The sequence below is a fragment of the Cavia porcellus genome, unplaced genomic scaffold, assembly GCF_034190915.1.
Source record: "Cavia porcellus strain 051 isolate PalLab524CR breed Dunkin Hartley unplaced genomic scaffold, mCavPor4.1 scaffold_23, whole genome shotgun sequence".
NCBI lineage: Eukaryota > Metazoa > Chordata > Mammalia > Rodentia > Caviidae > Cavia > Cavia porcellus.
Genome location: NW_026947506.1, coordinates 36,407,541 through 36,435,093, shown reverse-complemented (window position 1 = coordinate 36,435,093; position 27,553 = coordinate 36,407,541). Strand labels below are relative to the sequence as shown.

The 27,553-nt window shown below is 42.5% G+C and overlaps 1 protein-coding gene and 1 non-coding gene across 4 annotated transcripts in view; both read left to right on the top strand.

Moving 5' to 3' along the window:
- Ccz1 (CCZ1 homolog, vacuolar protein trafficking and biogenesis associated) overlaps positions 1–26,995 on the top strand; it is a 30,128-nt gene extending 3,133 nt beyond the window's left edge. For all 3 annotated transcript variants that reach the window (XM_063234153.1, XM_063234154.1, XM_063234155.1), the window contains exons 6-15: positions 459–542; positions 2,917–3,092; positions 7,400–7,481; positions 9,276–9,337; positions 9,621–9,732; positions 13,779–13,812; positions 14,403–14,520; positions 24,780–24,938; positions 25,203–25,330; positions 26,651–26,995. In XM_063234153.1, the coding sequence (XP_063090223.1) occupies positions 459–542; positions 2,917–3,092; positions 7,400–7,481; positions 9,276–9,337; positions 9,621–9,732; positions 13,779–13,812; positions 14,403–14,520; positions 24,780–24,938; positions 25,203–25,330; positions 26,651–26,706 (1,011 nt within the window). In that variant the 3' untranslated portion in view covers positions 26,707–26,995. The remainder of the gene's footprint in view (positions 1–458; positions 543–2,916; positions 3,093–7,399; positions 7,482–9,275; positions 9,338–9,620; positions 9,733–13,778; positions 13,813–14,402; positions 14,521–24,779; positions 24,939–25,202; positions 25,331–26,650) is intronic.
- On the top strand, positions 17,457–17,585 carry LOC111756953 (small nucleolar RNA SNORA40). The gene has a single exon (XR_002791346.1). It is a non-coding gene; the product is annotated as a small nucleolar RNA SNORA40 (small nucleolar RNA).
- Positions 26,996–27,553: the final 558 nt, after the last annotated feature.

Genomic DNA, 27,553 nt, shown 5'->3' with positions numbered 1-27,553 from the left:
CATTTTTAAAAACTGTCTAGCTGAGTGCAGTGACATAACCTTGTAGTCCTACCTTTTTGGGAGGATGAGGCGAGAGGATTGCTTGAGCTCAGAAATTTAAGACCAGCCTGAGCAACGTAGCAAGATTCCATCATAAACAAATATGTTGAAAACAACTAGGTGGTTCATAAAAATGACAGCATCACTTACCAGTGTGATTGTTTGTGTAATTTGTTTTATGGCTTAAGCTTTCTCATGTAAACATAGAAAACTATTTGAAAAGAAGGAGTGGTTAAGAACCAGAATTAACTAATTAATTAATTGCTGCAGTTAAGGTTCAGGTGATACCCTAATACACAAGAAGAGTTTGCAACTCACATGGGCCATCACTTCTGAAGGGCTAAAAGGAAAAGCTTGTTATACTAAGAAGTAGAGGGATCTGGACATTTATTTTCGCCCTCAATGTTTTGCACTGTTAGCTTTTTAATGGGACATTTCTGAAAGCCATGGAAGATGGAGGTGTCAAGCTCCTGAAAGAAAGGTTAGAGAAATTCTTCCATCGGGTAAGTGTTTCATATTTTATTTATAACATTCGTAGCATTCAGACGATCTCTAGAGAAATATAAGTGGAGACAGATTTGTTTTTTACAAACAAAAACTCAGAACTTGAGCATGGCAGAAAGACTAAGAGACACAGTGGCGAAGCCCGAGCAGTGAGGGGCCCTCGGGGCCTGTGCTTGGCAGCAGCTCTCTCCCAGCCTGCTGTGTAGGAGTAGGGCACCTACCGCTGCCATGACTGTATCTCAGAGACATCTTTGCGCTTCATCTTTATTCTACCAGGATTTGTCCATTTGGGCTTTCGTGAAAGCAGTGTTATGCTGAGCATGGTGTGCACACCTGTCATCCCAGCTACTTAGGAGGCAGAGGCAGGAGAATCACAAGTTGAAGGCCACATAGGCATAGGCAACTGAGTGAAGTGCTGTCTCAAAGAAAATCTTTGAAGAAGAGCAGAGGACAGAGCTAGTGATAGAGCATGCTGGCTGCAATCTCTAAATACTATACACACACACACACACACACACACACATCTCACTGTGCGTTGAGTTAGTAAATTGGCAAAATTTAAACAGTTAAGACAGTTGTTCATTATGATGGATTGGTTTTATTCTCTAAAGAGGAATAATTTGGGGCTGGGGATTTAGCTCAGCGGTATAAGCGCCTGCCTTGCAAGCAGGCAGTCGCAAGTTTGATCCCTGGTACCGATAAAAAGGAAAAAGACAAAAAAAAAAAGAATAATTTATGTTGACTTAAGGAAAACGTTTTGGTTGCAGTACATTAATTTTTTTAACAATTTTTATCCATAGTTTTGACATTGTATGTTTTTAAATAAATGTAAAGCTATAAATTTTTTTATTTTTTTGTTTGAGACAGAGAATCTGTTATGTACCATTGAATTCATTATGTGGCCCAGGCTGGCCCTGAACTTACAGCAGTCCTTTTTTTTTTTTTTAATTAAGTTTATTTTTGCATTGTAGGTATACATAATGATCACATTCATAATAGAGAACTTGCACCTGTACATGATATATGTTGATCCTTTTTTTGCCGTTCTCTTGCCCTCTCTTCAACCCTTCTTTCCCTCCTTATTTATAAAAACTTTGTGTCCATTTTTCTTTCTATTCTTTTTTCCTCCTCCACCCCTTCATTGTTCCTCTTCTCATTTGAACATTTTCTTCTCATTTCTGAGTATATTATACATTTTGGTCCTTATTTACACTTTTGGTTTCTTGCACCGCAGAAGCAATATGGTATTTACACATGTGGTCTGATTTATTTCACTAAGAGTATGGCCTAAAGATATATCCATTTAGCTAGAAATGTCTCAAGTTTACCCTTCTTTATGGCATAGTAGTGCTGTATTGCATAGAAAAACCACATCTTGGGGCCAGGGATTTAGCTTAGTAACGTAAGTGCCTGCCTGGCAAGTATGAGGTTACGAGTTCAATCCCTGGTACCGAAAAAGAAAAGAAAAGAACAACAAAACCCCACATCTTCTTTATCCATTCATTGGTTGACGGGCATTTGGACTGTTCCCAAGATTTAGCTATTACACACTATGCCACCATAAACGGGGGTTTATAGTGGTCCTTTTGCCTCATCTTCTCAAGTGGTAGGATTATAGGTGTGTACCATGACACCTGATTTGACACTTTTTTTAGTAATCTGTTTTTTTCTAGTTGACCAGTATATTTCTAAAGTTCGGAAATGGCCAGCAGACCACAGAAAGACATCCCTTTAGACTTACATTGGTGTTTTTTGTCAAAATAAATGGTCATGTCCCTAAACAGTTGCTGTTCTCTTTCGTTATAAATTGAATTTCACCTATCTGCCTCTATCTCTGTCAAATTCAGTTTATCTTAAAGCAGTAATATTCTGTTTTCTCCCTAAAATGCCTCCCATCTATTTTGAATTCAGCTTTTCTTTATAAAATACCTTTGGCTTCCTTTTTGCTTTTATGAATTAACTTTTTGGTTCGTCAGTGCCTATAATTGGTCATTACTGTTTTTGTCCTCATTACTCTTCTGTCAATGGATACAACTGTCATCCTAATATCCTTCACAAGTGGTACTGTCTGTTCATGGCATTACTGTGTGGATCCCAGAACTTAATCTGGGAAGCACTGATAGGAATATTTAACTACTTCAAAGAGATAAAACATCACTGCATGAATACTAACTAGTTAGGCACAACCTTTGTTTTAAAGTAGGTACTGATTTCAAGTCCAGTTGCCCATAGATCACCTGCTTGTTTGTCATTTTGCTGTTTGTCTGTATACAGCTGTGCTATTAATCTTAATTTGAGATTATTTTCCATTGTTGATGATTATTGCATTGAATATATTATTAGTAACTTGTATGTCCTTATTTTTTCTTACAGTATTTGCAAACACTACATTTGCAGTCATGTGACCTACTTGACATTTTTGGTGGAATCAGCTTCTTCCCACTGGATAAAATGACTTATTTGAAAATCCAGTCCTTTATTAACAAAATGGAGGAAAGCCTAAATATAGTCAAATATACTGCATTTCTCTATAATGATCAACTCATCTGGTGCGTATACCCTGAGGCTCAGCACATAAGACAGTAAAGTCAGGGGCCAGTATTTTGAAAGCACTTAACACTTAACTGGAATAGTTTTTAAAATGTAAGCAATTATATATTTTAGCCATACCTCATAAATGTAGAAAGCATCCTTTTTAATGTTTTTTTTTAAAAGGAGTTCAAATTTTAAGAATATCCAGGATAACCATTGTTAAAATAAGAAATTATCTACTGTTACCGAAGTGTGTTTGTATATTATAATAGGGAAAAAATACATTTTTAAAAACCGAAGTGTACTTGTATATTATAATAGGGAAAAAATACATTTTTTAAAAAAGTGTCACTGTTGAAAAAACAAACTGTTAGGAAATGTGATCATCTATCTAAGCTCAAACTCTGGGGAAGCCATGTGAGTGACCATAGACTATGGAGCAGAGGTGACACTAAAAAATTGTGTGGCAGCCCAGCCTCTCATTTGTAGCCCAGACCCAGCTGAGACGAGCTCCCAAGCCCCAGCAGGGCCAGTGACTTTCTAGCAGCTACTTTGGGATTCTTTGAGTTTTTGTTTTTGTTTACCATAACCCACTTTCTTAAATCAGGGGTGTGGCCATATTTTAACACAAAAACTAGAGTTCAGCTAATAGAAAAGGCAATACCGGTTGTCCTGAAGTCCTCCTGAACCTCTGCCAAAATCCTGTAACTGTGTTTTATGAAGAGAAACAAGGTAATCTAAAGAAATTAGAATCCATTTAGTAAAGAACCTAGTGAGTTTCTATGTGGACTTTTGTCTCCCATGAGGACAACATAACAAATCCCAGGTGAAATCTTTTTCATTTGCTGCATCGTTTGTCAGGCCATGTGAGGTAGGAGGTGGAAGCCTAGTTGTGCTTCTGCAGCACAGGTCTACAGCCGCCCTGTAGAGGGCTTGGAGGCGATGGAGCACTAAGAGGCATAAGGAAGTGCAGCAGCCAAGGCCCATGGCCTCGACCCGCTGTCAGCAGAAGGCAGCTCAGATTCTGACCTTCAGGACTTCTCGCAACCCTGATACGGGTGTGAATGAACTCTGGAAATGGCAAAGTGGGAAGGCACCTTGACTTCACAGTTACTAAGAGGCAGGCTCTGGAAGCCGGGGCTCCCACAGCTGCCTGGTGCCCATCGGCAGGGGTCCTCAGCATCATCAGCTGTGTGAGTGGCCTCTGTTAGCAGTGGCAGCACATGGCCCTGGTCCATCCTCCCTGCCAACAGAAGTGGCAAGAGCACATTTTGACAGGCAATTGCTTATTCTAACCTTGGTATCTTTCAATACCAAGAATTTTATACTTCACGAGCAGATTATGCATATTCCTTTATTACTACCTTTTTTTTTTTTTTCCCCAGAGCTGGGTGTGAACCCAGGACCTTCTTACTGAACTACATTCTCAAGTTTTGTTTTGTCAAGACAGGATCTTGCTAAGTCCCTTAAATTACGCAAGCAGGGCTTGGACTTGCATTTCTCCTGCATCAGCCTCTCAGAGTGCTGTGATTACAGGTGTGCGCCTCCACGCCCAGTTTACATTTTTTTTTAAATGATCTGATGTGGAATAGACACATCTTTCTGTACTAGCACATGACTGCAGGATGGCGCATAGTAGGTGTCCAGTAAATATTGACAGTTCAAAGCAAGCCATGGATAGAAAACTACCTCAGAGTTTTTAATGTTAGGTATTTTTTTCTTTTTGGGGTATTGATGTATTTTTCATGAATTAACACTTTGGCGAATGTTTCAAACATTTATGAATTTACTCAAAGTTGACCATACTGTTTGCTTGTGCTAAAATATTTTATGTTCAGTATGACACTAATAAAATCTATATTTTACTTATTTTTATTTATTTTGAGACAGGGTCTTACTATATAGTTTAGGCTGTCCTCAAACTCACTGCATAGCCCAGGCTGGCTTCAGTCTTCGTGCCTCACCTTCCCCAAGTACTGAGGTTATAGGGATGTGAAATCACACTGGGCTTCAGTCTAGGTTTTAGACTAACTTGATCCTAAAAGGAAAGATTCTGCATTAAATGATAACCACCTTATTGTTGGTATTGCCCCTGCTAAATTAGTTCTCAAATTAACTTGGTATCTCCACCAGAGACAGAGTTGGGATAACTAATGAAAGTCCATTTAATGGCTCAGTTGTAGAGCACTTCCTGGCATTCATGAGGCCCTAGGTTTGATCCTCAGCACTTGGAAAAAAAACGAAAAGCCTCCATCCTCCTGCAAAATCCAGAAAGTCCACTTAGCATTGAAATAAAAACAGCTTGAAATTGAATAGAAAAGAAAAATCAGTCTTGACGGAGCAAAGTGCCATGCACACATAGAATATTTGCACTGAGCTACATCCTTAGCCCTTTTTGTTTTGAAACAGGGACTCACTAAGTTGCCCAGGCTGAGCTCAGATTTGCCCTCTGCTGCCTCAGCTTTCCAGAGTGCTGAGATTACAGCATGTGTTGACACACTTGGCTCTTGTTTGATTTTTTTTTTTTTTCGTTTTTATCGGTACCAGGGATCAAACTCACGACTGCCTGCTTGCAAGCCAGGCGCTTATGCTGCTGAGCTAAATCCCCAGCCCCCTCTTGTTTGATTTTTTAAAAATCTTTTATTTTGAGATCATTGAAGATTTACATGCAGTTGTAAGGAATTTTCCCCAGTGGTAACATTTACCTATGTATCTATAATACTCCTTTTATTTTTGTAGGGGAAAAGGCCTAGTGATAGTGGGGCAGATAGTAGAGAGAAAGTGGCCATGGCCATGGCCAGAGCTAATGGACGCCTGACGAGGAAGGCAGACCGCTCCTTAAGCAGAGTAGAAATCCACCAACTTGGGGTTCTGTGCTCTGAGAAGCTGGCTACAACTTCATTTACTGTTTTTTTTTCCCCTAATTTCCTGAAACTGATAGCAAAGTGTTTAATGCCTACCTGGTCTTACGTGAAATAGTGAAAGCCCTAACTGTATACAGTGCACACTGTTAGCTCATAAACTCTGTCTTCAGTTTTATCCTATAGTTTTATGTTGTTTTGTTTTTGGGTTTTTTTTGGTGATGGTAATATTGGGGATTGAACCCCAGACCTTCACACTAAGCTGCCTTCTCAGCCCTTTTTATTTTGACACAGGGCCTCACTAATTCACTGCATTGCCCAGTCAGCACTCGTAAGCTTCGTGCCTCAGCCCCTCATTGCTGGGGTTGCAGAGATGAGCCACTATTGCTTTTTCTTTTATGTCAAATATTTCTACCCAAAAAAGTTGGTAACTTGCCCAGTGTTGGATTTGGAAATTCAGTCTGGCTCCGTGGTCCAGCTTTGGTGAGACTCCCAATAGCGATAATGTTACAAAACAAGCATTAAGTTTTGATCAACTTCTTTCAAAAGTGGTTGGCACACCTGGCTCTTGTTTGATTTTTTAAAATCTTTTAAAAAGGCAGGAGACAAACTTGCCTTAAGGTATAGAACTTCTCTAGAGTTTTAGTTGTAGCCAGCACTCAAAATTGAACCTTGAAAGCAGAAGGTCAGTATCAAAAGAGGAAGAGGTAGGATGTCAAAGTGGAGGGACCCAGACAAGAGGGCAGGACAGGCCACGACTTTTTCCAACAAATGACTTTACAGGGGAAAAAGGGAGAACATTGCAAATATAATGTAAAGGCCTGAATTACCTAGAGCGAGATTTTGTCCCAGGATGTTTTGGTATCTTGACTAGAAAAGTGCTATATACAAACCTCATTCTCTCTTTCCCTAAAAGATACTCCAGACTCTGAGGCCCGCTAGTTTCTCAGCACTTTTCCCACATGTTCCTTACTCTTCCTGCCCTTGAGGTTAGGCGGTCTGCCTGAAAGCTTGCTTTCTTTTCCTTTTTGTCTCCATAGAGATCAGAGGGCAAAAATGCATGCATATTTCTGAGACCTAGGATCAAACTCTTTGTCTCCAGCAAACCAGTGTCTTTCGGGAATGCCGTGGTGTTACCACGTGACACAGGAAGCCAGGGGACATCTGCAGCTGGGGAGCAGCAATGTAGCCATTAAAGCATCAAGGCTCTTTTAGCAGAACGAGGAATGCACTCTTGAGAGCCCAGTCTGCAAGGACTTTATGTTTCAGAGGGCATGCAGGACAGTGGAGGAGCAGGTTTAAGCAGGTCTCAACTCACTGTTTTCATGTACTTCCCAAAAACTTCTTCATATGACAGAAAGGGGAAAAAAGATTGACTTCTTGCGTAAAGATTGACCTGTATCATAAGAGTAATGGAAAGATGAGCCCAATTCCAAACTTACAACATTTTTTCATTGTTTCAGGAGTGGATTAGAGCAAGACGACATGAGAATTTTATACAAATACCTCACCACCTCCCTGTTTCCCAGGCATATCGAACCTGAGGTATGATTGGGTTGTATAGATGACACACATGCACATGGCGTTGAGGGTGTGAGGGTATTTCTGAGCTGAATTGGACGCTAGTAATGTCATACTTGGTGATATTTATTTGCATCAGTTGGTAGCACAGAAAACAACGCATGTTATATTTTCTCCAGTTTGTTGCATCCAAACAGTATATTTTAAGAGGAGGAACTCATCAGGTAGAGGAAAAACTGAGTCTTGGGTTGGGTTCAGGGAATTCCGAGAATGCCAAGGATCTCTGATAAGCCCTGGTTAATCCTACCGATGAGATATAATTACGTAAATTTTTAGTAGATGGTGTATTGCCTGCCTGGCTTTTCTACTCTGGTACTTAATTTCCCAGCTTTCGGCAGATAACTTTAAATAATGCCAATATTTGCACCAAATGGTCCTTTCGCAGCTTTAATTGGGCTGAAAGGGAAAGATGTGCATAGCCCATAAACCATCATTTTTGCTCAGGTGCATGCATGCACTCTCTTTACTTGCAAACTGTTTCTCTTCCTCCTGTTTTCCTTCCCACCATCCTCCTCTCTGTATTATTAAGGTCTTGATCTGAAACAATAGGAAAAGTCTCTTTGAGAACCCGAAAAGGGTTTTGTGACGTACCTCGGTAGCGCTTAGCTGCATTCCAGGCAGGTGAAGGCAGTGGCCGGCAGTGTGGAGAACATAGTGTACACATCCGCTGTCTCTGGTGCCCAGCCTGCTGTGTGACCTCAGACTGCAGTCTCGGGAGTTGAGTCTGTTACCGCTGTCCTGCAGATGAGGCTGTGCAGGATTAGGGGCACCAGAACCCTGCCCAGGGTCACCAGCAAGGATGTGGCAGAGCCCTGACTCGACCTCAGTTATCTACTGAATCCCCGAACATCTGCTTGTAAACACTCTGCAAGGGTGCTTCAGGTGCATTTTAGCCTGTGACAGTGCCTTACCAAAGGACTCTATCTGATAATTTAAGGTATGCCTAAATAGCAGAGTGTGTACTATAGGAAGCCAGAGCATGCCATGTGGCAGTGTGAGCCCACATGCCTGAGGTCTCTCAAAGAATTGCCTGCAGGGATGAGAGGTGAGCTTTCAGCCTTCACCATGGGGTTTATGGTGTTTGGATCCTCTGAGGTTATGTGCTAAATCTTGATATAGATGAAAGGGCATCAGATACCTTTAATAGAGTAGCAAGTTTCACCTAACACACTATTGGATTTATTTTTTTTTTTCTCATTTTTTGTGTGTGAAGTAGTGTATTTTTAGCAGTAACAGCAGGAATGTATGACAAATACAAGTCTTTGAAGGGATGTAGTATGGTAGTTGTGGCTAGCGGCAGAGACACTGGCATTGGACCCACAGCCCTGGTGTTGCTGTGTGACCTTGCTCAGGAGCTGTGTGGACACTGGCCGCTCCCGCACACTTCAGTTTCCACGTGTAGGGAGTGGGACGAGGGTGTTTCCACAGGGTGGTGGGAGACAGTCCTGAGTAATGTATGCCACACGGGAAATCTCAGCCTCTCCTACAGAAGGAGCTGAGGAGTTTGTGGATTTAGGGTAGGATGCAGTTGTTCTTTGACTGTTCTCATTAAAACAGTCAGTTTTGAACTTTGGTAATCCACCCCTCACTGTTTTGGTGGGGAGGACAGCAGGAAATTATTGATGCAGAATGGCATGGATTCCCGCTAGTCTCGTGTTCTGGTAGCAGAATTCTACTCCTGGGAGGTAGGAAAACTGTCAGTATTTTGAAAGTAAAAAAGTCTAATCAGTCATTTTTCAACATTAAATATGTTTGCAGTTGGCGGGAAGGGATTCTCCAATAAGGGCAGAAATGCCAGGAAACCTTCAGCATTATGGGAGGTAGGACTTTGTTCTTTGATTTTACAAGATTGGGCTCCGCTTTCTTTTCTGATAACTCATGAATATTGAATTGCTCTTGTGCTATTTCATGGCAATAATCAACCAAGCAGTCCTATAATTTCCAGTGAATTTCAGTTGCTACTCAATCATGTTCTGGTTTAGTGTTTTCCAGATAGCTTCAGGGTTCAAAAAAATTTGATGTTTATTGAATTAAAATGTTCTGTTTACATATTCCTTTTTATAATTTACCACATTGAGTTGAGTCTCTGTGCTTGCTTTTAAGATTTCTTACTGGACCCTTGAACCTTAATGATCCGGAAGCAAAATGCCGATTCCCCAAAATTTTTGTAAATACAGATGACACTTACGAAGAGCTCCATTTAATTGTTTATAAGGTAACAACTGTTTTTTTCCTTTCATATTACAGATTAATACTGAAGTAAATCTTGCATGTGTACATAACAATGCAGAGCTCTTAAGTGTTTCTTGGAGAAGATGTTGGGAATTGTAATATTGTAAAACTCAAAGTGGGTGCTTTTCTGGGAGAGCAGATTTTTTGCAGCTCTTTTGAACCTGCTTTGCTGTTAGCAGGGGTGTTAGGGTGTTGGCTCGTACGCTGCTCACAGGCCAAAGGCTGTGCTTGGGTCATGGCTGCCTGGCAGCTGAATGTCTTCAGCAGATTCTGATCATGCGCTGATTTTAAAACTATTGACTTGCTAGTTCTGTAAGGGGATAGTAGTTTGCATCTGTCAAGGTACTATCCTGTGAGGATATGTGTATTAGGTTGAGTTTCTGTTTTCTTTCACTGGGGGAGAGGGCTCACTATATTCCCCAGGCTGGCCGTGGACTCCAGATCCTCCTCCCTCAGCCTCCTGAGTGCTGGCACCACAGGTGCAGCCAGCTAGTTTTTACTTTGCTTTTTTATGGCAGTTTTTGATGCCATAAGTCAGAGTGAGTACAGGTGTTTATCTTTCCTGCCTGAAAGTAAATCCAGTTTTAATTCATTAAAGGCTTAGAAATGATGCCCCAAGAGAACAGGAAGAGATTCACCAATGAATGAGAGAACCCAGTAACTGTCTGGAAGATGGAAAAGAGACATGAGAGCAATGTCTGAGGGCAGAAGAGAGGAGGAGGCGCCAGCTAGGGTGTGAATAGGCAGTGTGCTGAGACGGGTCCTCGAGCCCAGATACACTCCTCACCTGCAGCCGGTCGCCTGAGGGACAGGAGTGGGAAGTGAGCATGGGAAGGAGGGGTGAGATGAGACCAGTGCAGTGGCACACACCTGTAGTGTGTGCCCAGAACTCTGGTAGAGTGAGGCAGGAAAATCACAAGTTTGAGCCCAGCTTGGGTATCTTTGCAACTTGGCAAGACCCTGTCTCAAAATCAAATATAAAAAAAGGTCTGAGGATGTAGCTCAAGCTACATGACAAGCAGAAATTCTACACCCATTAATCAATGATCCTTCATTTCCGCACCCTGAAAATACAATTTATTGACATTCTGAAATTCATTTGAAGCTAAAGTTGGCTCATGCCAGGATATAGTGTAAAATGACAAGCAAAGTATGGGAGGAAAGAGGAGCGGGGAGAATTGGTTTCTGAATTTCTTCTTCCGATTAGCAGGCAGTGAGGGGAGGGGAGCTAGTGAAGAGGAACACAGTTTCTAGACTGGACAGACCCTGTGAATGTCTGTTACGCTAAATAGCCACCACCTCCTCCCAACACTGGACAGTTTCATAAACAGAGGAGACCCTAAAAGAAAAAGGAAGCAGAAAGAAAATTAGCTATCAGAAAAAGAACAGAAATGAAGCTGGTCCCAGGTCTCCTACCTGACAACAAGTGACATTCAGGAGAGGCTTCAGAGTATAAATGTGGAAATGGTTCTCAGTGTAGACTTCTTTCCCAGGCCAAACTGTCTTGCTATGGGTGGGGCAGACAGATGTATTAAACATGAGAAGTCGAAAAACATGCCTCGCCTCCTCTTTGGGCAGACCTGAGTGGGCGCTAAGAAAAGGCGCATCTTGGAACCCAAACCTCTGGTTGTGACCTGAACAATCAAAGGAAGTCATGAAAGGACAGGCCCCTGAAGGCCACTGACGCACTTAAACATTCCGTGTCAGAGCAGCAGGTGGGTGAGCTCTTGGTGCAGAATACAAAGCTGTTTCATTCAAACAGGCTGCATCTGAGAGGTTCAGTTAAGTGTGGGGTGGGATAATGCCAGCAGAGTGGAGCATGCCAGGGAAAGCAACACAAAGATGTCTCAAAATGAGCCAAATGAAACTGGCATAATTTTGAGCAGTCATTGGAATAGGGAAAAGGTCCACTCCCTGTGTGTCAAACGAAATCCTCTGAGTGCTCACGACAGTGAATTTGCAGTGCTTCTGGTACAGTCTGTATGTTGGATTTCCACTTTTAGGTGCAGTTCTAAGTGTGATCAACTTACTGGCGCAGTTTTAGGTGCTATGGTGGCATTATGGTCATGTTAAAGAGTCCTTTATCTTCTTGTTTTACAGTTTTTTTGAGATAGGATTCACATCCTGTGTACTTTGTCCATTTAAATGGTCAAGAGTCAACTCAGTGATGTCTGGTTACAAAGTTCAGGAGTCCCCACAGTCCCCCGTCCTTAGACACCAGCTGTTCCTTGAGGGATCCCCAAACCTGCCTTTGCTAGTTTAGAGGACTACGTCAGAAATGCCTTCATGCTCACAGTTCTGGTTAATTACAGTTGAGGATACAGATAAAAATCAGCCAGAGGTTAGGCACAGGTGGCAAGGTCTGGAAGTCACCAAGTGTGTGCACCAGCTGCCCCTGTGCTGGAGTCCTGTAGACAGCACAGGCCCGCTTCTCCCCACAGTGATGCATGACGAGAATGTGGAGCAATTCCTCCACATCCCAGGTTTGTACCAGGATGGACCCTGTAGACCCAGCCTGCCCCACGTTGCTGACCTTCATCTCCAGCCCTGTAGAGGCTGAGCTGATGCTTCAGGAGCTCTACCTTGAGGGTTGTGGCCTATAGTTTCTTGCAATTCCATTTGTCTGGTATTAGGGTAATGCTGGCCTTGCTGACTGTGTGGGGAAGTATTCCTTCCTTTCCTGTCTTTGGGAAGATTTTGATGGGTTAGTACTAATTCTTTAAATGTTTGAGAGAACTCACAGTGGAACCATCTGAACCTGGGCTTCCTTCATAAGCTTTAACATTGTTAATTAGCCAGGTGTGATGGCACATACCTGTAGATCCAGCATCCTGGGAATCTGAGGCAAGAGGCTTGCAAGGTTGAGACCATCCCAAGCAATTCAGTCTCAAGCTGTGTGTGTGGTTTTCACAAAAGCCCTGGGTTCAATCCCCTGTACCACAAAATAATAATAATAAAATTGTTAATTGGTCTGTTTGTTAGAGGTCCATTCTGATTTTCTGTTCTTGAGGCAGTTCTCATAGTATGTGTTACTGTTTTATTTATTTATGTTATTGGTTAATTAATTTGTTGGATATACAGGTTTTCATAGTTCATATAGCCTTACAGTTCTTTCTTTCCCTGTAAAGTTGATATTGCTGTTTTTTCTTTTATTCCCGATTGTGATAATGTAAGTCTTCTCTCTTGTTCTCTGTAGTTTAGGGAGAGGGTTTTCAATTTCATTGATCAGTCTTTTCAGTGAACTAACTTGTGGTTCTCATTTATTGTCTCTTATACTGTTCTGTTCTCTGTCTGATTTACTTGTGCTCTGAGTGTTCTCATTTCCTTCCTTCTGTCTCCTTCTGGTTCAGTTTGCCCTTTTCCAGAATCTTAAGATGGAAGATTAGATTGTTCACTTGAAATCTTAATTTTACATGAGTTGGAACATGTTTGATCATAGTCTTGGTCATAGATTGCTGTTACTTGCCAATGTTGCAGAGAGAAACTGAGATGAGATGGCATCGATCTGTGGTCTTTTAAAAGTTGTATTAATGGAAATTGTCAGACACACACAGACTAGAATAATGAACCCAAGGTCCCCCGTCACAGTGCTCACTTAGTAAGATGCTAATCTTTCATCCACCCTTCCCCAGTGCTGTGTGCTTTGTTCGTTGAGCACTTTAAACCACTGCACTGTGAAGTCTCACACCTGCCTCCCTGACCAATGAGGACATTTATTGTGCCATAGCCACCATGGCATTATCACAGGTGATAAAGTCTGCAGTGCTTCTTCAGCACCATTTACTGTCTACTTGTGTCCACATTGCTCTAGTCACGGAAAAAATATCTCTGTACAGTTGTTTTGTTCAGATCAAGGCTTAAGCATGTTGGGTGGGGATTTAGCTCAGCAGCATAAGCACCTGTCTGGCAAGCATGAGGTTGTAAATTCGATCCCTGATACCAAAAAAAAAGCATGTTTACTACATTTGATTATTGTATTTAAGGCTCATTTCTGTATCATTTTCTAACTGCTGGTTTGTTTCTTTCCAGGCAATGAGTGCGGCCGTATGTTTTATGATTGATGGTAGGTACACATCTGAGTCTCAGTACAGCCTGAGCAGATCAGTCTTTTGCAAATTTTATCCCCTCTTCTTAAATGATAAGCATGTAGTCAGAAGCAGCAGGCAGGCTGTGTTAAGGGATGTTCCCTATCTGGGACTTGTGGCCCTTAACTGGCCATTGCTGAGGTTTCAAAAGCCTGGCTTTCCCTTGGCTACAGTAGGACCTGGGTGCCGCTGTGCACCTCCCTTACTGTGGTGGGGCTGCAAGGGGGTTGGGGAATTAAACAAGGACTGCCTGTAAAGCATCGGGTGGACCTGGACCCTGAGTGCTGCTTCATGAATTTTTAAAATGTGTGACTTTCTTAGGTCTGCCTGGGGCATGTAGCCATTCCACCACGCCTCAGGGCATGTGCAGATCAACATTTTGTGGCAACACAGTGTGACTGTTTTTCTTCTTAAATGTAATTAATTGTAACGCTTCTGTTTCATTCTTACAAAATTGATTAGTAAAGTCTTTGTCTAGATACTGTTAAGTATTGGGTAGTAAAATGGCTGTGGACCTGTTTGACACAGTGCTACAACACTGGATGCTCTTTCTCCACTCCCTCCCCAGCCTCCATTCAGCTGACATTGGAATTTTGCCGAAGACTGGACAGCATTGTTGGGCCCCAGCTCACAGTGCTGGCATCTGACATCTGTGAGCAATTTAACATCAACAAAAGGATATCTGGGTTCGTACTTCATTTCACATTTACTTACAGGTGCTTAACTGGTTGTGGAAGAATAAGGATAATTTTTACTTAAGAAATTGGCAGCATGAACATTTCTGTGTTTGCTCTGATGCTGAAGAGCAGTGATGATGGCTTGAGCCCTGTTCCCAGGGCCCCCCAGGGAACTGCACCCAAGTATCTCTGCCCACCTTGGGACTGGGGCCGGGTCTCCACTTGGAACTTTCCTTCAGCTCTCCCCCAGGCAGGGGTAGTGTAAATGGTTGGGGTCAGGAATCCTCTGCTTGAATCATGACTTTGTGAGGACCACAAAACCCAGCACAGCTGAGCAGGCAAGGTGGTGTGTTCCAGCTGGCGGTATGGGCGGCACAGTGTTGCCCTGTTGGCTGAAGTGTTGCTGGGGAGGTGACCAAGCTGGAGTTTGTGGCTGCAACAGGAGACCAGGGTTAATTCATCTTCTGTAAGAACCTGAAGAGGCAGAGTCTCTTTCTGCTTCTCTTTTCTCAGTGTAAAATAGAATTAATGTAAAAGCAAAATGAGCAGAGGGAAAGCACATTGAGAGATGTGAGACCTGCGCATCGGAGATTTCCATCTCTTTAGGCAGTTACTCAAATGCCGTGAATTTGTATGTAACAGTGTTTTCAGTCTTCCTATGTTAGGTATTCGTGGTCTTTCATAGAAGCCTTTCTCACTCAAAGCAAGTTCAAGTTCAAGCACTTTTTGATTTGGTATAGGGTGCGGGGGTTGCTATTGACTGTTGGCAACTTCCTTGCTTTGGAAAAAAATGTGGCCACAAGATAAGAGTGCGTGACCCGACTCACGAAGGTACTGCTTAATGGTTTGATTTTGACAATGAAACTTTCTGGTTTTCTTTTTTGAAGGAGTCACAGTGGGTTAAATCTGATTTGGATCATGCAGGTTATGAATGAATTGATAGAGTAGTACACTGTTTTCATCACCATCCCCAGAAGCCTGGGGAGGTCACTGAACATGGTAACTGTTCTGCCTGTGCTTTCCATAGATGTCCCAAGTCCCAAGTCAGCTATCCAGGGGTAAAACTTGCTGTCAAGGACCTTCTGCTTTGCACTAAGTAACCCTCCTTGCAATTACATCTAAAGAGGGAACCTTGAGTATTAACTATCCTGTCTTAAGAAGCAGTTTTCTTTCTGACAGTTTATTTTAAAAATTGTACTGGACACATATCAACTCCCAGTTAGATATGACAAGTAACATGTTTCTGCGTGTTTTATTGTAACATCTTTTTTTTTTTTTTTTTGAGACAGGGTCTCTCTATGCAGTTCGGGCAGGCCTTGAGCTCACTTAGTAGCCTAGGCTGTTCTCGAACTCGCAGCAATACTCCTGCCTTAGCCTCCCAAGTGCTGGGATTACAGATGTGAGCCACCATGCCCGGCTCAATTGAACATCTCTTGATCCTAGAGGGCAAGGTTTATTGACTGTTAAGAAAACCATTGTACAGTGCCCCTAATGTATGGAAAGATAGGATACTTGGAAAACTGGAAGATAAACTAAACGTGGTACAATTGAGGGGCATGTACACAAAAGTAGGAATTTTAGAAGTGTTCTTACTGAAAATTGACCATAAGATAGTTCTTGATGCACCTAAAATTTTCTCCTAAAAGGAGAAATTGCTTACCAGATAATGATTATTAATTGGCTCAAGCTAAAAGCTTTTGGATAAAAAAGATACGTTTTTCTTCTAGAGATTCTTCTGACCTAAACCAGACCAACTTATGCCCCAGTCCTGAGTCCTCCCGTTTCTTAGGTTGGTGAGGGCAGGTCAGCTCTACTATGGGAAAGGAGATCTTAGAGGCCCTACTGGGTGATGCTGGAGGAGAGAGGAAACCTTCGTGGCCCTGGAACACTCCCACAGCCTTGGCACCCTCCTGGTTTCTCAGCTGCAGCCCTCACTAGCAAACCCCAAAGAGCTATTCTTAGGGCATAGTGTGCAGTATTGAATCTGGTCTTTGAATGCATCCCAGAAAGTTGAGGTGTTCACTCTTCTAAGAACAACAGGAAGTAGGTGAATTTGGTAGTGATGTGTTTTGTGTAGTGATCTCTTTTGGTTTTCTTCTTAAGGACATACATGTATGTATGTATTGGAATACTGGGAATTGAGCCTGGTAAGATTTGTTTTTTTCTTTGTTCGAGGATGATTTACACCTTTTTTTTTTTTTTTGGTAATTTTTATATTAAAATAAAACCAAGCAAAATAAAACAGAATAATGCCAATCAAAACAAAACAGGGTGAGTGATACAGGACTTCAAAATAAGATAATAGGAAATCAATAAATCAATAGTGGTTACCATAATACCTCTTGTTGCCTTCAAAATAGTTGTCCATATTACCAGATATAGTAAAAATCAAAACAGGACCGAATAAAACTAATAAAAACAAAACAATGAATGCAACAAAGGACTTAAAAAAAAATAGTAAATCCAAAATAGCTGCCATAATATATCTTTGAAATAGCTGCCCATGCCATCAGATACAAAAAATCAAACAAAACAATAAAACCCAACCAAACAAAACAATGAGAATGATATAGGATTTTGAAACAAGATAACAGGGAAATAACAGTGACCATCACATTCGGAAGGAGAGCCCCATGGATGCTACATTGCCTATTGTTATCCTCTGAATAGATGATCAGATTACCAGCTTTGGGCCTGCAAAGTCAGTGAAACACTAAACATTACAAGTTGTATTTTACTTCAATAGCTACCATCTCAGCCTGTGTTTCTCTGGGTCAGCCGGTTACTTACACGGCAGGTACAGGGGGCCTTGGCTCTTCTTGTCTCCCAGCCCATGTGCCAGAAGCGGCTGGCATCTGGTTCTCCCCCTAGCAACCTGCACATGGCACCTACTCGCAGGGAGGGCTTGTATGCTTTTATTTCTAAACAAAATTAAAAAGTGTAATAGTGCTTGTGCCTGTTTTGATCTAACTTGTGGGACTAAAACTTATGGAGAAGTGTAAAAAATAAACCCTCTTTTGCAACCCAGAACTCACTATTCAGTATGAGTTTTGATACATATAAGAAGGAATATTGATGCAGGTGCTATGATGTATGGCTGTGAACCTGCCACTCCTGAGGCAAGAGAAATAAAAGTTTGAGTCTAGCTTGAACTACATACTCAGAAAGCAGAACAAGAAAAAATTACACCTAATACAAATTAAAGTGATGGATGATATTGATAACCATTAAATTTGGTTCTGAGATGAAACAGTTGTTTCATGCATAGGACATGAGCAAATCTCTGCTCAGTGGATTCAGTGTTCCAATTTTTATGTTGTGACACACAAAGATAGCTTTATATTCCGCTTTCTTAAAGGCTTCTGCTTGAACGTGAAGGCTGGAGTTGAAGACATATCTGTGTGTGGGTCAGGTTTATTTAAGTGTAAATCATACCAGCTTAAAATTTCCACGTTTTAATAAAGGATTATAGCTTTCTTTAAAAAGATACAAATATTGGAAATGTTATCTAATGGTTTTCAACTTTTTAAACTTACACACATTTAAACATACATATACCATGGTTTTTAAAAAATATGACATAAATCTGGAGCTTTAAAAAAACATAGCACAAACATTTTAAATCAGTAAATTCTTATATCTTCTGTAGAATCATGGTATATACCACTGATACATGGCACACAATGTAGGTTATTTAATCATGCACCCAGTTGATGGGTAGCGTGGGCTTGGCTATTTATTCTTAGTGCTATGAACAGTGCTTTAGTGGACAAATCTGGTGCACCTCATTATCCTTTGAGCATAAATCCCTAGGATTAAGTTGAGGGGCAAAAGGAAAGAGCACATAAGATGTGGGTGCGTCTGTCCAGGTCACCAAACAAGGGTGCCATTCTACTACCCACCAGTGCTGCCCCCAGCACCCATTCTGTGTTTACTTTGCATTTCCACAGTCTGATGGGTGACAGCAAGACCAACTGTCCCTTCATGGTTCATTGACTTTTTTCTGTCTTTTACAAATTGCTTCTCTGTATCCTTTGGCTCTTTCTACTGAAATGTTTTATCTTTTTTCTTTTATATCAGTGCCTTTAATGTGATACTGTTGTTCTTGTAAGATTTGAACAAAACAAGGTAGGAAGGCTTTGCAGTTATTAAAGATAAGAAACACACTCTGCAGAGCAAGTTTGAGTGAACTAAAAGTAGGAAAAATGTATATTCTCTACAGGGTGGAAGTGGACCACTGTGAAAGAAAGAGCACAGCGGCCAAGAGCACAATGGTGGCTGTCTTTCGCATCTCTCACTTGTTAGGTTGATATGTGGCCTAGTTCAACCTTCTAAAACCTGCTCGTTCTTGTGAGAAGAACTCTGATATATACTCTGATTGGTTCCAGGTGCAGGACTTTTGAAAATGTGCTGCACATACGTCCTGGAACTCGGCAATTGACAGGTCATTCCCACTCCCCAGCCAGTTTGCCATGCCCTGATCTCCTGCCTCACTCTCTGGCACAGTGTTTGGCCTCCCAGGCTGCCTTCTCACATCTAGGTAGAAACCTCCCTGACCCCATAACTCCTACATTCTGCATGTATCAGTCTGCTACAGATTGGGAAATCAATTCCCTAGGTAGCCCATCTTCAAGAGAGTGCCCTGGGAATCTCTTCTTAAACAAAGTGCTTCATTTTTACAATTTTGAGTCTTGGAAGGATAGACCCTCACTGGATCTCACATTTTCTCAAAGCATTTTTGCTATTGTCCTAGTATAGAATGCTTGGCTGCTCAATCTGTTTCCCTCAAAATCAGGACAGGAAGACAATGTAGATAAATCTTTTGCCAAACCATGACACACGTGGCCCTGAAGTCTTAACTGTCAGTGAGTTCTTGTTCACAGCTGAAACCTGTCTTAGTTACATTCTGGTTGCTGGGATGAAGTACCTGGCCCCCATAAGTTAAAGGAAGAGAGTTGTATTTTAGCTCAGTTTGTATGGAATGAAACCTCTAATGCGGGCAGCACAGCAAAAGGTGGTGGTGTGGCAGGCAGGAAGCAGCAGCGTTCCTTTTGCTTTCCTTTTATTTCTTCTTGGCTGCAAGCTTATTGATTGCTACCACTCACCCAAGGTGGGCCTTCCCTTTTCAGTAAATCCACTTAGCCACACCCAGAGTGACACTAAGCCAGTCAGTGAACTGATCAGTGTCATCAGCCATGATCCAGGCTCTCCCAAAAACCCCACCTATGAGTGCAGAAGGCTTTGGGGGCACATGAGGTTGTAAGTCATGACACGTCCTCTGCCAGTCTTTTCTGACTGCCTTTTTTTTTTTTTAAATCAGCATTCTGTTTACTGAGCTCTAACTAGAATTTCTCTAGCTGGTATCTCCAAATCATTTTAAACTTACTGTAAACCAGTTCCAAAGTCTTCTGAACCATATGGTCAGATAATTACAGCAATAACCCACTTTGGTACCAAGATCTGCCTTAGTTACCTTTCTCATTGCTGTCACACAGTATCCAACCCCACAAATTAAAGGAAGAGAGATTTACCTGACTCACAGTTTGTAGAGGTTTTAGTCCCTGGTCAGCCTGGCTCCAAGCCAGGGAGGCATGGCGGAGGAGAAGGATCTCACAGTGGCAGTGGAAGCAGAGAGGGACACCTCCTGGGGTTGTGGGTGGGCGCCATTTTCCTTTCATTTTGATTTTGCTGTTTTGTATACAAAATTAGGGTTGACATGTATTCAGCTTTCTAAATCATGGTTTTTGGTCCTCTTGTCCCAAGTGTTAACACTGGAGCTCTCCACCAAAAAATTATAAAAATACGATCTTATTTTTATCCCTAGTGCCTTCATGGTTTTATTTTTGTGTGTTTAATCTTCAGTTTGCCTGGGATGTTTAAAGGTGTGAGCTACATCCCCAGCCCATTTTATTTTTTGAGACAAGGTCTCCCTGAGTTCCCCACACTGGGCTTGAACTTGCAATCCACCTGTCTTAGCCTTCCAGAGTGCTGGATGGTATGTGCCAGCCACACTGTTGGATCCTATAGACATTCTTTCTAAGTTCTTGGTGTCTTGAACAATGAATTGGAAAAGATATTCGGAAAAGGTAGTGAGGATTTACGTTTATTGAAGGTGGGAAAATAGATTCTAGAGAGTGAGAGGGGAGGAGAAAGCTTGCAGTAGTCCAAGGATAATGGGCCAGGTCTTTCGTATCTCCAGTTCCTAGACTGCTCTCCCTCATGCAAATAAAGCGTTTGAGATGGTTGTCCTACTAGCAACCCCTTTAGCTGGAGATTACATGTAAGCCGTGCTGTCAAAAGCCTGTTTAAATGGCACTTTTCTGGTTGGCCCCACGTGCTGCACAGCCACTCCATTTCTGGCTTCTGCTTACATGCCCTGTGTTTCCAAGATCACACCCACTTGCTTAACGGGTTTTGTCCCGCCCTAATCTCCTACCTTAGTTTTGTTTGTTTTTGGCTTTGTTTTGTTTTGGTTTTTTGTGGCCCCTTTTTAGCCCTTTGAATACACTTGTAAATCTGCCCTGTTGCTTAGGAGGCTGCCTAGGTTTGGGCTCACATAAGAAAGAATTGCCAGCTTTCACAGTTTGAGTTGGAAATGAGCAGGAAGAGGTGCAGGAGAGTGGAGGAAAGGGGCGGGAAGGCTGCAATAGGGAAAGGGCCCGGGAGGGCTCTTGGAGGAGGGAGCTTGCACAGTCCCTTCCTTGCACGTCCTCACTGCTCAGGGAGGCGGAGGGAAAGGCGCTGTAATATATAACTTATCATTGAAGTCTAGCTCTCCTTTTTACAGTGCCCAAAGTTCTCAGTTCTGCGTTTTGCTTTGTCTTAATCTGGACTAGTTAAGCAAGGAGAACAGGGCAGAGCCACACTGACCTAGAAATCACACGTCTGGTGATTTGGCGCTCTGGAGCAGAGCCCAGAACAGATGGAAGCAGTCAGGGGACCGATGTGCTTGCTCCCAGGCACTGGAGCCCTCACAGGCAGTTAGGTGCTGAGCCCAGCCCTCATCTCTGAGGTGTCAGAGCTGCTGGGTTTAACACCCGCTTCTTGGTGTGCTGTGCAAGTCAGGAAGGTTTGAACACACCTCCCTGTCCACAGTTAACTCTCCGGCGTCTCTGTAAAGACTGATGCTGTTTACTCACTGGGAGATCGCACAGCTTCACTGATGCCTGCCAGTCACAGTTACAGCGTCAGGGCAGGGATTGGTTCCCTGACCCCGCATGGATTCCACGTGCTCAAGACCCTTCAAGGGAAGGGCAGAGTGTTGTATAGACCTTTTTGCACGTCTCGCCATGTACTCCTCCTTCCCCTCTGGGTTACCTGTACCCTGACACAGTGGAGATGCTGTGTAGTTATTACACTGTGTTATTTGGGGAATGATGACAAGAAGTCCACAAGTGTTCAGTACAGATGGAGTTTGTCTCCTGTGTTTTTGGTCCTCAGTTGATTAAATCCATAAGCTCAGGGCCCACACTGCAGGTCTCCATGGATATGATTTTGCTTTTTTAAAAAAATGTTTTGATGCTTGAAAGATGGTTAAAGTGTTTGGTTTTCACTCTTTGGAAAAGACACCAGGTAAATGTAGCCATTGTTATTTCAAAATCAGTACATAGCTGGATTTTAATTTTTATCACTAGTAAGATCAGAGCTTGAGAAGTTATCCTTGCCTTTTGAATGTGAGCAGCTGTCTTGTTTCATTAATAGTACTTCGTAAATAGCAGCTTTCCAGACCTGCTTTTATATTATACTTAATAGAAAGGAGATTAGAAAGAGTCTACATTTCTGTACTCGTCTTTGATAAGATTATATAGTGCGTCCAAAAGATGAGAAGTATAAAACAAAAGAGGCCTTTATTCTGAGAACGTGGAGAGAGAAAACACCCCCACCACCACCACCACTGGAGTTTGGCTTTCTCTCTGGCGGGTACGTGGCGTGGGGGCATATAACCTGGGTTTGGGGTGGAACCTAAGGGGACATCGGGGTGCATGGGTAACCCATTGGTCTTTGTTTGGCACCATAGGTAAATTCCTAGGGTTGGGGGAGATAGGAGCTCCTTGGTTCTGCCTCTAAGGCTTTACCGGCTACAGTGTCCTGTCTGGGCCAAACTCTTTAAGTCTTAACTACCTAAAGATCTGGGTTTTGTTTTTTGAGACAGGGTCTTGCTGTGTCATTCAGGCTGGTTCTTAATTTACTCTGTAGACTAGGCTGGCCTTCAACTGATGGTGATACACCTGTTTCAGCCTCCCAAGTGCTAGGGTTATAGACATGTGCCACCAGGCTCTGTCCTAAGTAATATTTCTAATGTAAATTCCAATCTTGGGGTATAAAAGAAGTGAAAGAAGCCTGGGGCCTCTCAGGTATGGGACTCTTCTCACCAGGCTGTTTCTCAGGCCCAGAGGAGCCGGGTTTCAGCATATTGGGGAGTACTGAGGTCTTGTGTAATACATTTCATGTATTACAAAGGGAGGAGGAGGAAAGTCATGGAGAGTATTTGGGGTTAAGCAAAGGAGCCAGAACAATTTAAGTTATTTGCCCATCCAGACAGCCAAATCATAACTCTTTGCACATGGCTTTTTAAATTTTCATCTTTCCTTGTTTCTTTTTTTTTTTTTTGTCGGTACCAGGGATTGAACTCACAACACCGCGCTGAGGTAAATCCCCAGCCAAGGTTTCATCTTTCCAACCAGTTTCTTATGCCACTTTTCTTAGTGTTAGGGCCTTACCAAAAACAAACTCTGGTTTTAGAAAACTTTGCTTTCATTGTCCTGGAAATTAAATCACCCACATTCTTTGCTTACATGTAAAGTATTATAGTAGTAACCCACTTGCCCACTGTCGTGTTTGTGGTACCCTCAGCTCTCCAGAGCATGGCTGCTGGCCCTGAAGGAGGTGGAGAGGCTGCTGAGCCCAGTGTAGGCCAAGCTCTGGCTCCTGCAGCCCAGGATGTACAGGAGAGCACAGTGAGAGGGAGGGACAGGAGATGAGCGCCCAACTGCCCCTGGTTCTCTCAGAAGGTCAAAGGCTCTGATCTGGGATGAACTGTAGTAGCATCACCCAGTCAGTTTAAGCAAAAGGAACCCAGGTGTGGTGGCCCTCGTCTGTGATCCCAGCACTGTGAGAGGCTGAGTTAAGAAGATCACAAGTTCAAGCCCAGCCTGGGCAACTTGATGAGCTCCTTTGTCAGCATAACACAATTAAAGACCTAGAGTTGTAATGCAGTGTGAGGCTGGGTCCAGTCCCCAGAACCACCAGAGAGGAGGTGGAGTAGGGACAGAAGGGGAGGGGAAGAAGAGATTCCAATTAAAATGTTCTTTTAATTGACCAGAAAAGTACATTTGAACATGATTTCCATTGAGAATGATGAGAAAGTTTGTATGTTAATTGGACAGTTTGTTTTGGGATATGTGTTTGGTATTTTTTGGTTTTGAGACAGGTGCTATGCAGTTCAGGCTGGCCTTGTACTCACTGTGTAGCCCAGGGTGACCTCGAACTAGTGGCAATCCTCTTGCCTCAGCCTCCCAAGAGCTGGGATTACAGGCATGCACCACCACGCTGGGCTCATGGTCCTAACAGTATAGCCCATACTGGCCTCCAACTCTAGATCTTCCTGCCTCAGCCACCTGAGTGCTGGGATTACAGACATGTGCCCCACACCCTGCTCAATGGAAGGTTTTGTTTCGTTACTGTAAACTTAGGCACGCAGCTGGTTAATATACAGAGAGTACCTCGTTCATTCCTCAGCATTGCTGAGTGGTGTCAGTGTCCTGAATTGGGTCAGCAGACTTCTTCTGTGAGGACCAATAGTGAGTATTTTAAACTGTCCGTGATGCAACCATGCAACCCTCAGTTTAGCTTGAAAGCAGCATGGGCATCCTATCAGTGTGTGGGGACGGCAGTGTTCCAGTAAAAGTTCATTTAGAAAATGAGCAGATTCGGCCACAGGGCCGTGGCTTGCTGACTTTTCCACTAGATGAGAAATAGCCTATATGGGTTTCCTTTGCATTTTAAAACAGTAGTCTTATTTAGAAAACCATCATGTAATGGTTAAAATATTTTTAGTGTTTAAAAAACAGCTCTCTGGAAAATTCTGTCACGTTGGATATCATAGACGTTACTAGTGAATGAAGAGCCTGTTTCATGTTAGTGAGCTGAGATTCTTAGCTCATGGGTCCCATCACTGAAAGTCAAGGCCTCAGCCATCTGGCCGTAAAGGCTGTCGTGTGGGTAAGTGCTCTCACAGAAGGTGCCGTCTTTGTGACATGTGTTCACAGGTCTGAGAAGGAGCCGCAGTTTAAGTTTATCTACTTCAACCACATGAACTTGGCGGAGAAGAGTACAATTCACATGAGGAAGACGCCCAGTGTGTCACTGACGTCTGTTCACCCGGATCTAATGAAGATTCTAGGGGACATCAACAGTGATTTTACCAGGTAGTCCCACCACTCACGTTAGCTGCCCTTTTCTAGGAAGAGATATTGAAGGCTTTGTTTTCAAAACTTAGTGACCCGCAGCCCCTCATGCCCACCACTTCCAGACACACCCCACACCCAGAAGTCCTGTCCACTCCCATTCGACACCTCAAGCTTTGGGAACAACCATCCCTATCCTGTTCCTTCCTCTGGAATGTTGGGTTTTTTCCTCACTGTCTGGCTGTGTGTGTAATAAACACGCCTTCTCAAACTCCTGTCTTACAGAGCAGATGAAGACGAAGAAATCATCGTGAAAGCCATGAGTGATTATTGGGTGGTTGGGAAAAAGTCGGATCAGCGGGAGCTGTATGTTATTTTGAATCAAAAAAATGCAAACCTGATTGAAGTCAATGGTAAATAGTATTTGATATTTGAATAGAATTTGAGTGGTACTGTTTTGTTTTTTGTTGAACACCTTAGTATATCAAGAAGCATGATAAACAGACATTTGACTTGAACTTTTAACCAGATGCCTGCATTGCACATTTTTCTATCCCCTGTAGTGCAAGAAATAGTGGTGAAAATTATTTTCTGTAATGCTAAGAAACTCCCATGGCTTTGCGTGCTGTGTTTTAAAACGAGCTTTTTGTGTCCTGCGGTGGAAGTGCTTCTGTGTAGAGAGGCTGGATTCGTGTGCCAGTTCCCGCTGTGTGCGTCTGTGTGTTATGGGTGCGGTGCACAGGTTTCCTCCACCTTTGGCCAGAGTGGCTGTGCTGGTCTTCAGTGCGGCCCACAGCTGCTTCTGGGGGTCCTGAGGACCATTGCCCCAGGAAAAGGGTGGTGGTTGGGCCACTTTGCTGCTCTTATTTTGACCTGGAGCAATAGCCTGCAGGTGGGGGAGATGCACCCCACAAGCAGGCAATAAGGAAAGGGAGGGGTTTTTCTCTCATCATGTTCTAGGGCCTATTAAATTTTTCTCTTTTTATGAGTAGTTGTATTGGTATTTGTATGCATTAAAAACATCAGCAGTAGGGGCTGGGGATTTAGCTCAATGGCATAAGCACCTGCCTTGCAAGCAGGTGGTCATGAGTTCAATCCCCCGTACCAATAAAAAAAAAAAAAAAATCAGCAGTACATGTGTAATTTAAAATGAGAATTTAAGCTGAGTTTAGTGGCTCTTACCTGTAATCCTAGCACTCAGAGAGACTTAAGGCAGGAGGATCAAAAGTTTGAGACCAGCCTAGGGAAAGATAGGGTATGTAGCTTGATGTGAAGGCCCTAGGTTCACACCCCAGTACTAAAAAATAAAATGTGTATTTTGTAAAATCCAGATGATACCTCTGTGGAGCACTTGATCCAGCTTAAGACTGGGTCTAGAGTTTCTGTGATGCCCACAGGATTTCTCAGGCTTGACCGTATCTTTGATGTTGCAGCCCTAAACCCCAGCCTGGGGCCTCTCAGGTACAGGACTCTTCTCACCAGACTGTTTCTCAGGCCCATAGGAGCCGGGTTCCAGCATGTTGGGGAGTACTGAGGTCTTGTGTGTTAGGGATCTCCAAACCCAAATTTTTTTTTTTTGCCTAGGCTTCTAGAATTTCAAGTCAAAATCAACACAAACATTTGATTCCCAACTTTGTTCCCGAAGAATTTAAAGTACTAATGTGTATGTATTATGTAACCTTTTAAGTAAAAAGTCTCTATTGTTTATATACTGTTTTCTGTTCTCTTTGCAGAAGAAGTTAAAAAACTTTGTGCCACGCAGTTCAATAACATCTTCTTCCTGGATTGACTGACAACGGCTCACCAAAAACATCTTTTAAAAAACTCAGCGGACATTTTGTTTACCATTGCAAGTTATTGGTCATATTATTGACTGGATTAATGACAATAGTAAAGCAATACTTGCTTTGAAGAATCAAATTTCTACTCAGTCTGATGATCCCTTGGGGTTTTTAGATTTTAAATATTTATGTGGAATTGATTAAAGATAGTTGGCTATATATCATTTCATTCTTTTGACATTATGTGAATATTTTACTGGAAAATAAGACTAATAAATTCTTTAAAAGTTTTTAAAATTCTGGTTTTGCAGTGAGTCTCTTTTGGTGCTGATTTGTAGTCTACGCCTCTGGGTTCCTGGCTCATGCCCTGGGGATTTAAAGCTCAGCGTTTGGTTAGAGCTGGAGGAGAGGGTTTTCCTTTCCTCATTCCCAGACCACAGAAACAGGCATTCACCGAAGAATTGCTAGAGCTGACTTTTACCTTAATTGTGTTAGCTGAGACTTTTAGACCACATCTACTGCAGAAAACTCAAACTACCTAGGGTAGAAACAGAAAGGTTCCTCACTGTCACGGGGACTCCTGGGGGCCACAGTGCTGTACGCCTCCTCACAGCAGATGAATGCTGAATTTTACTTCACCTGAGTTTTGGTGTGGGTGAAATACGACTATACGGTCCCTTTAATCTGTGTGGGCCTTTATGTTAGGGAAAAGGAGCAGCTTCAGTGTGTATAGTATTTTCACTGGTCCTAAATAATTTTGGGTTTCCATTATGATTTCGTCTTTGTCTTATGATTGCAGAGTTTTCATTTGCTTGGCTGATTTTGTTTTTGTTTTATAGTACTCAGCCTTCACAC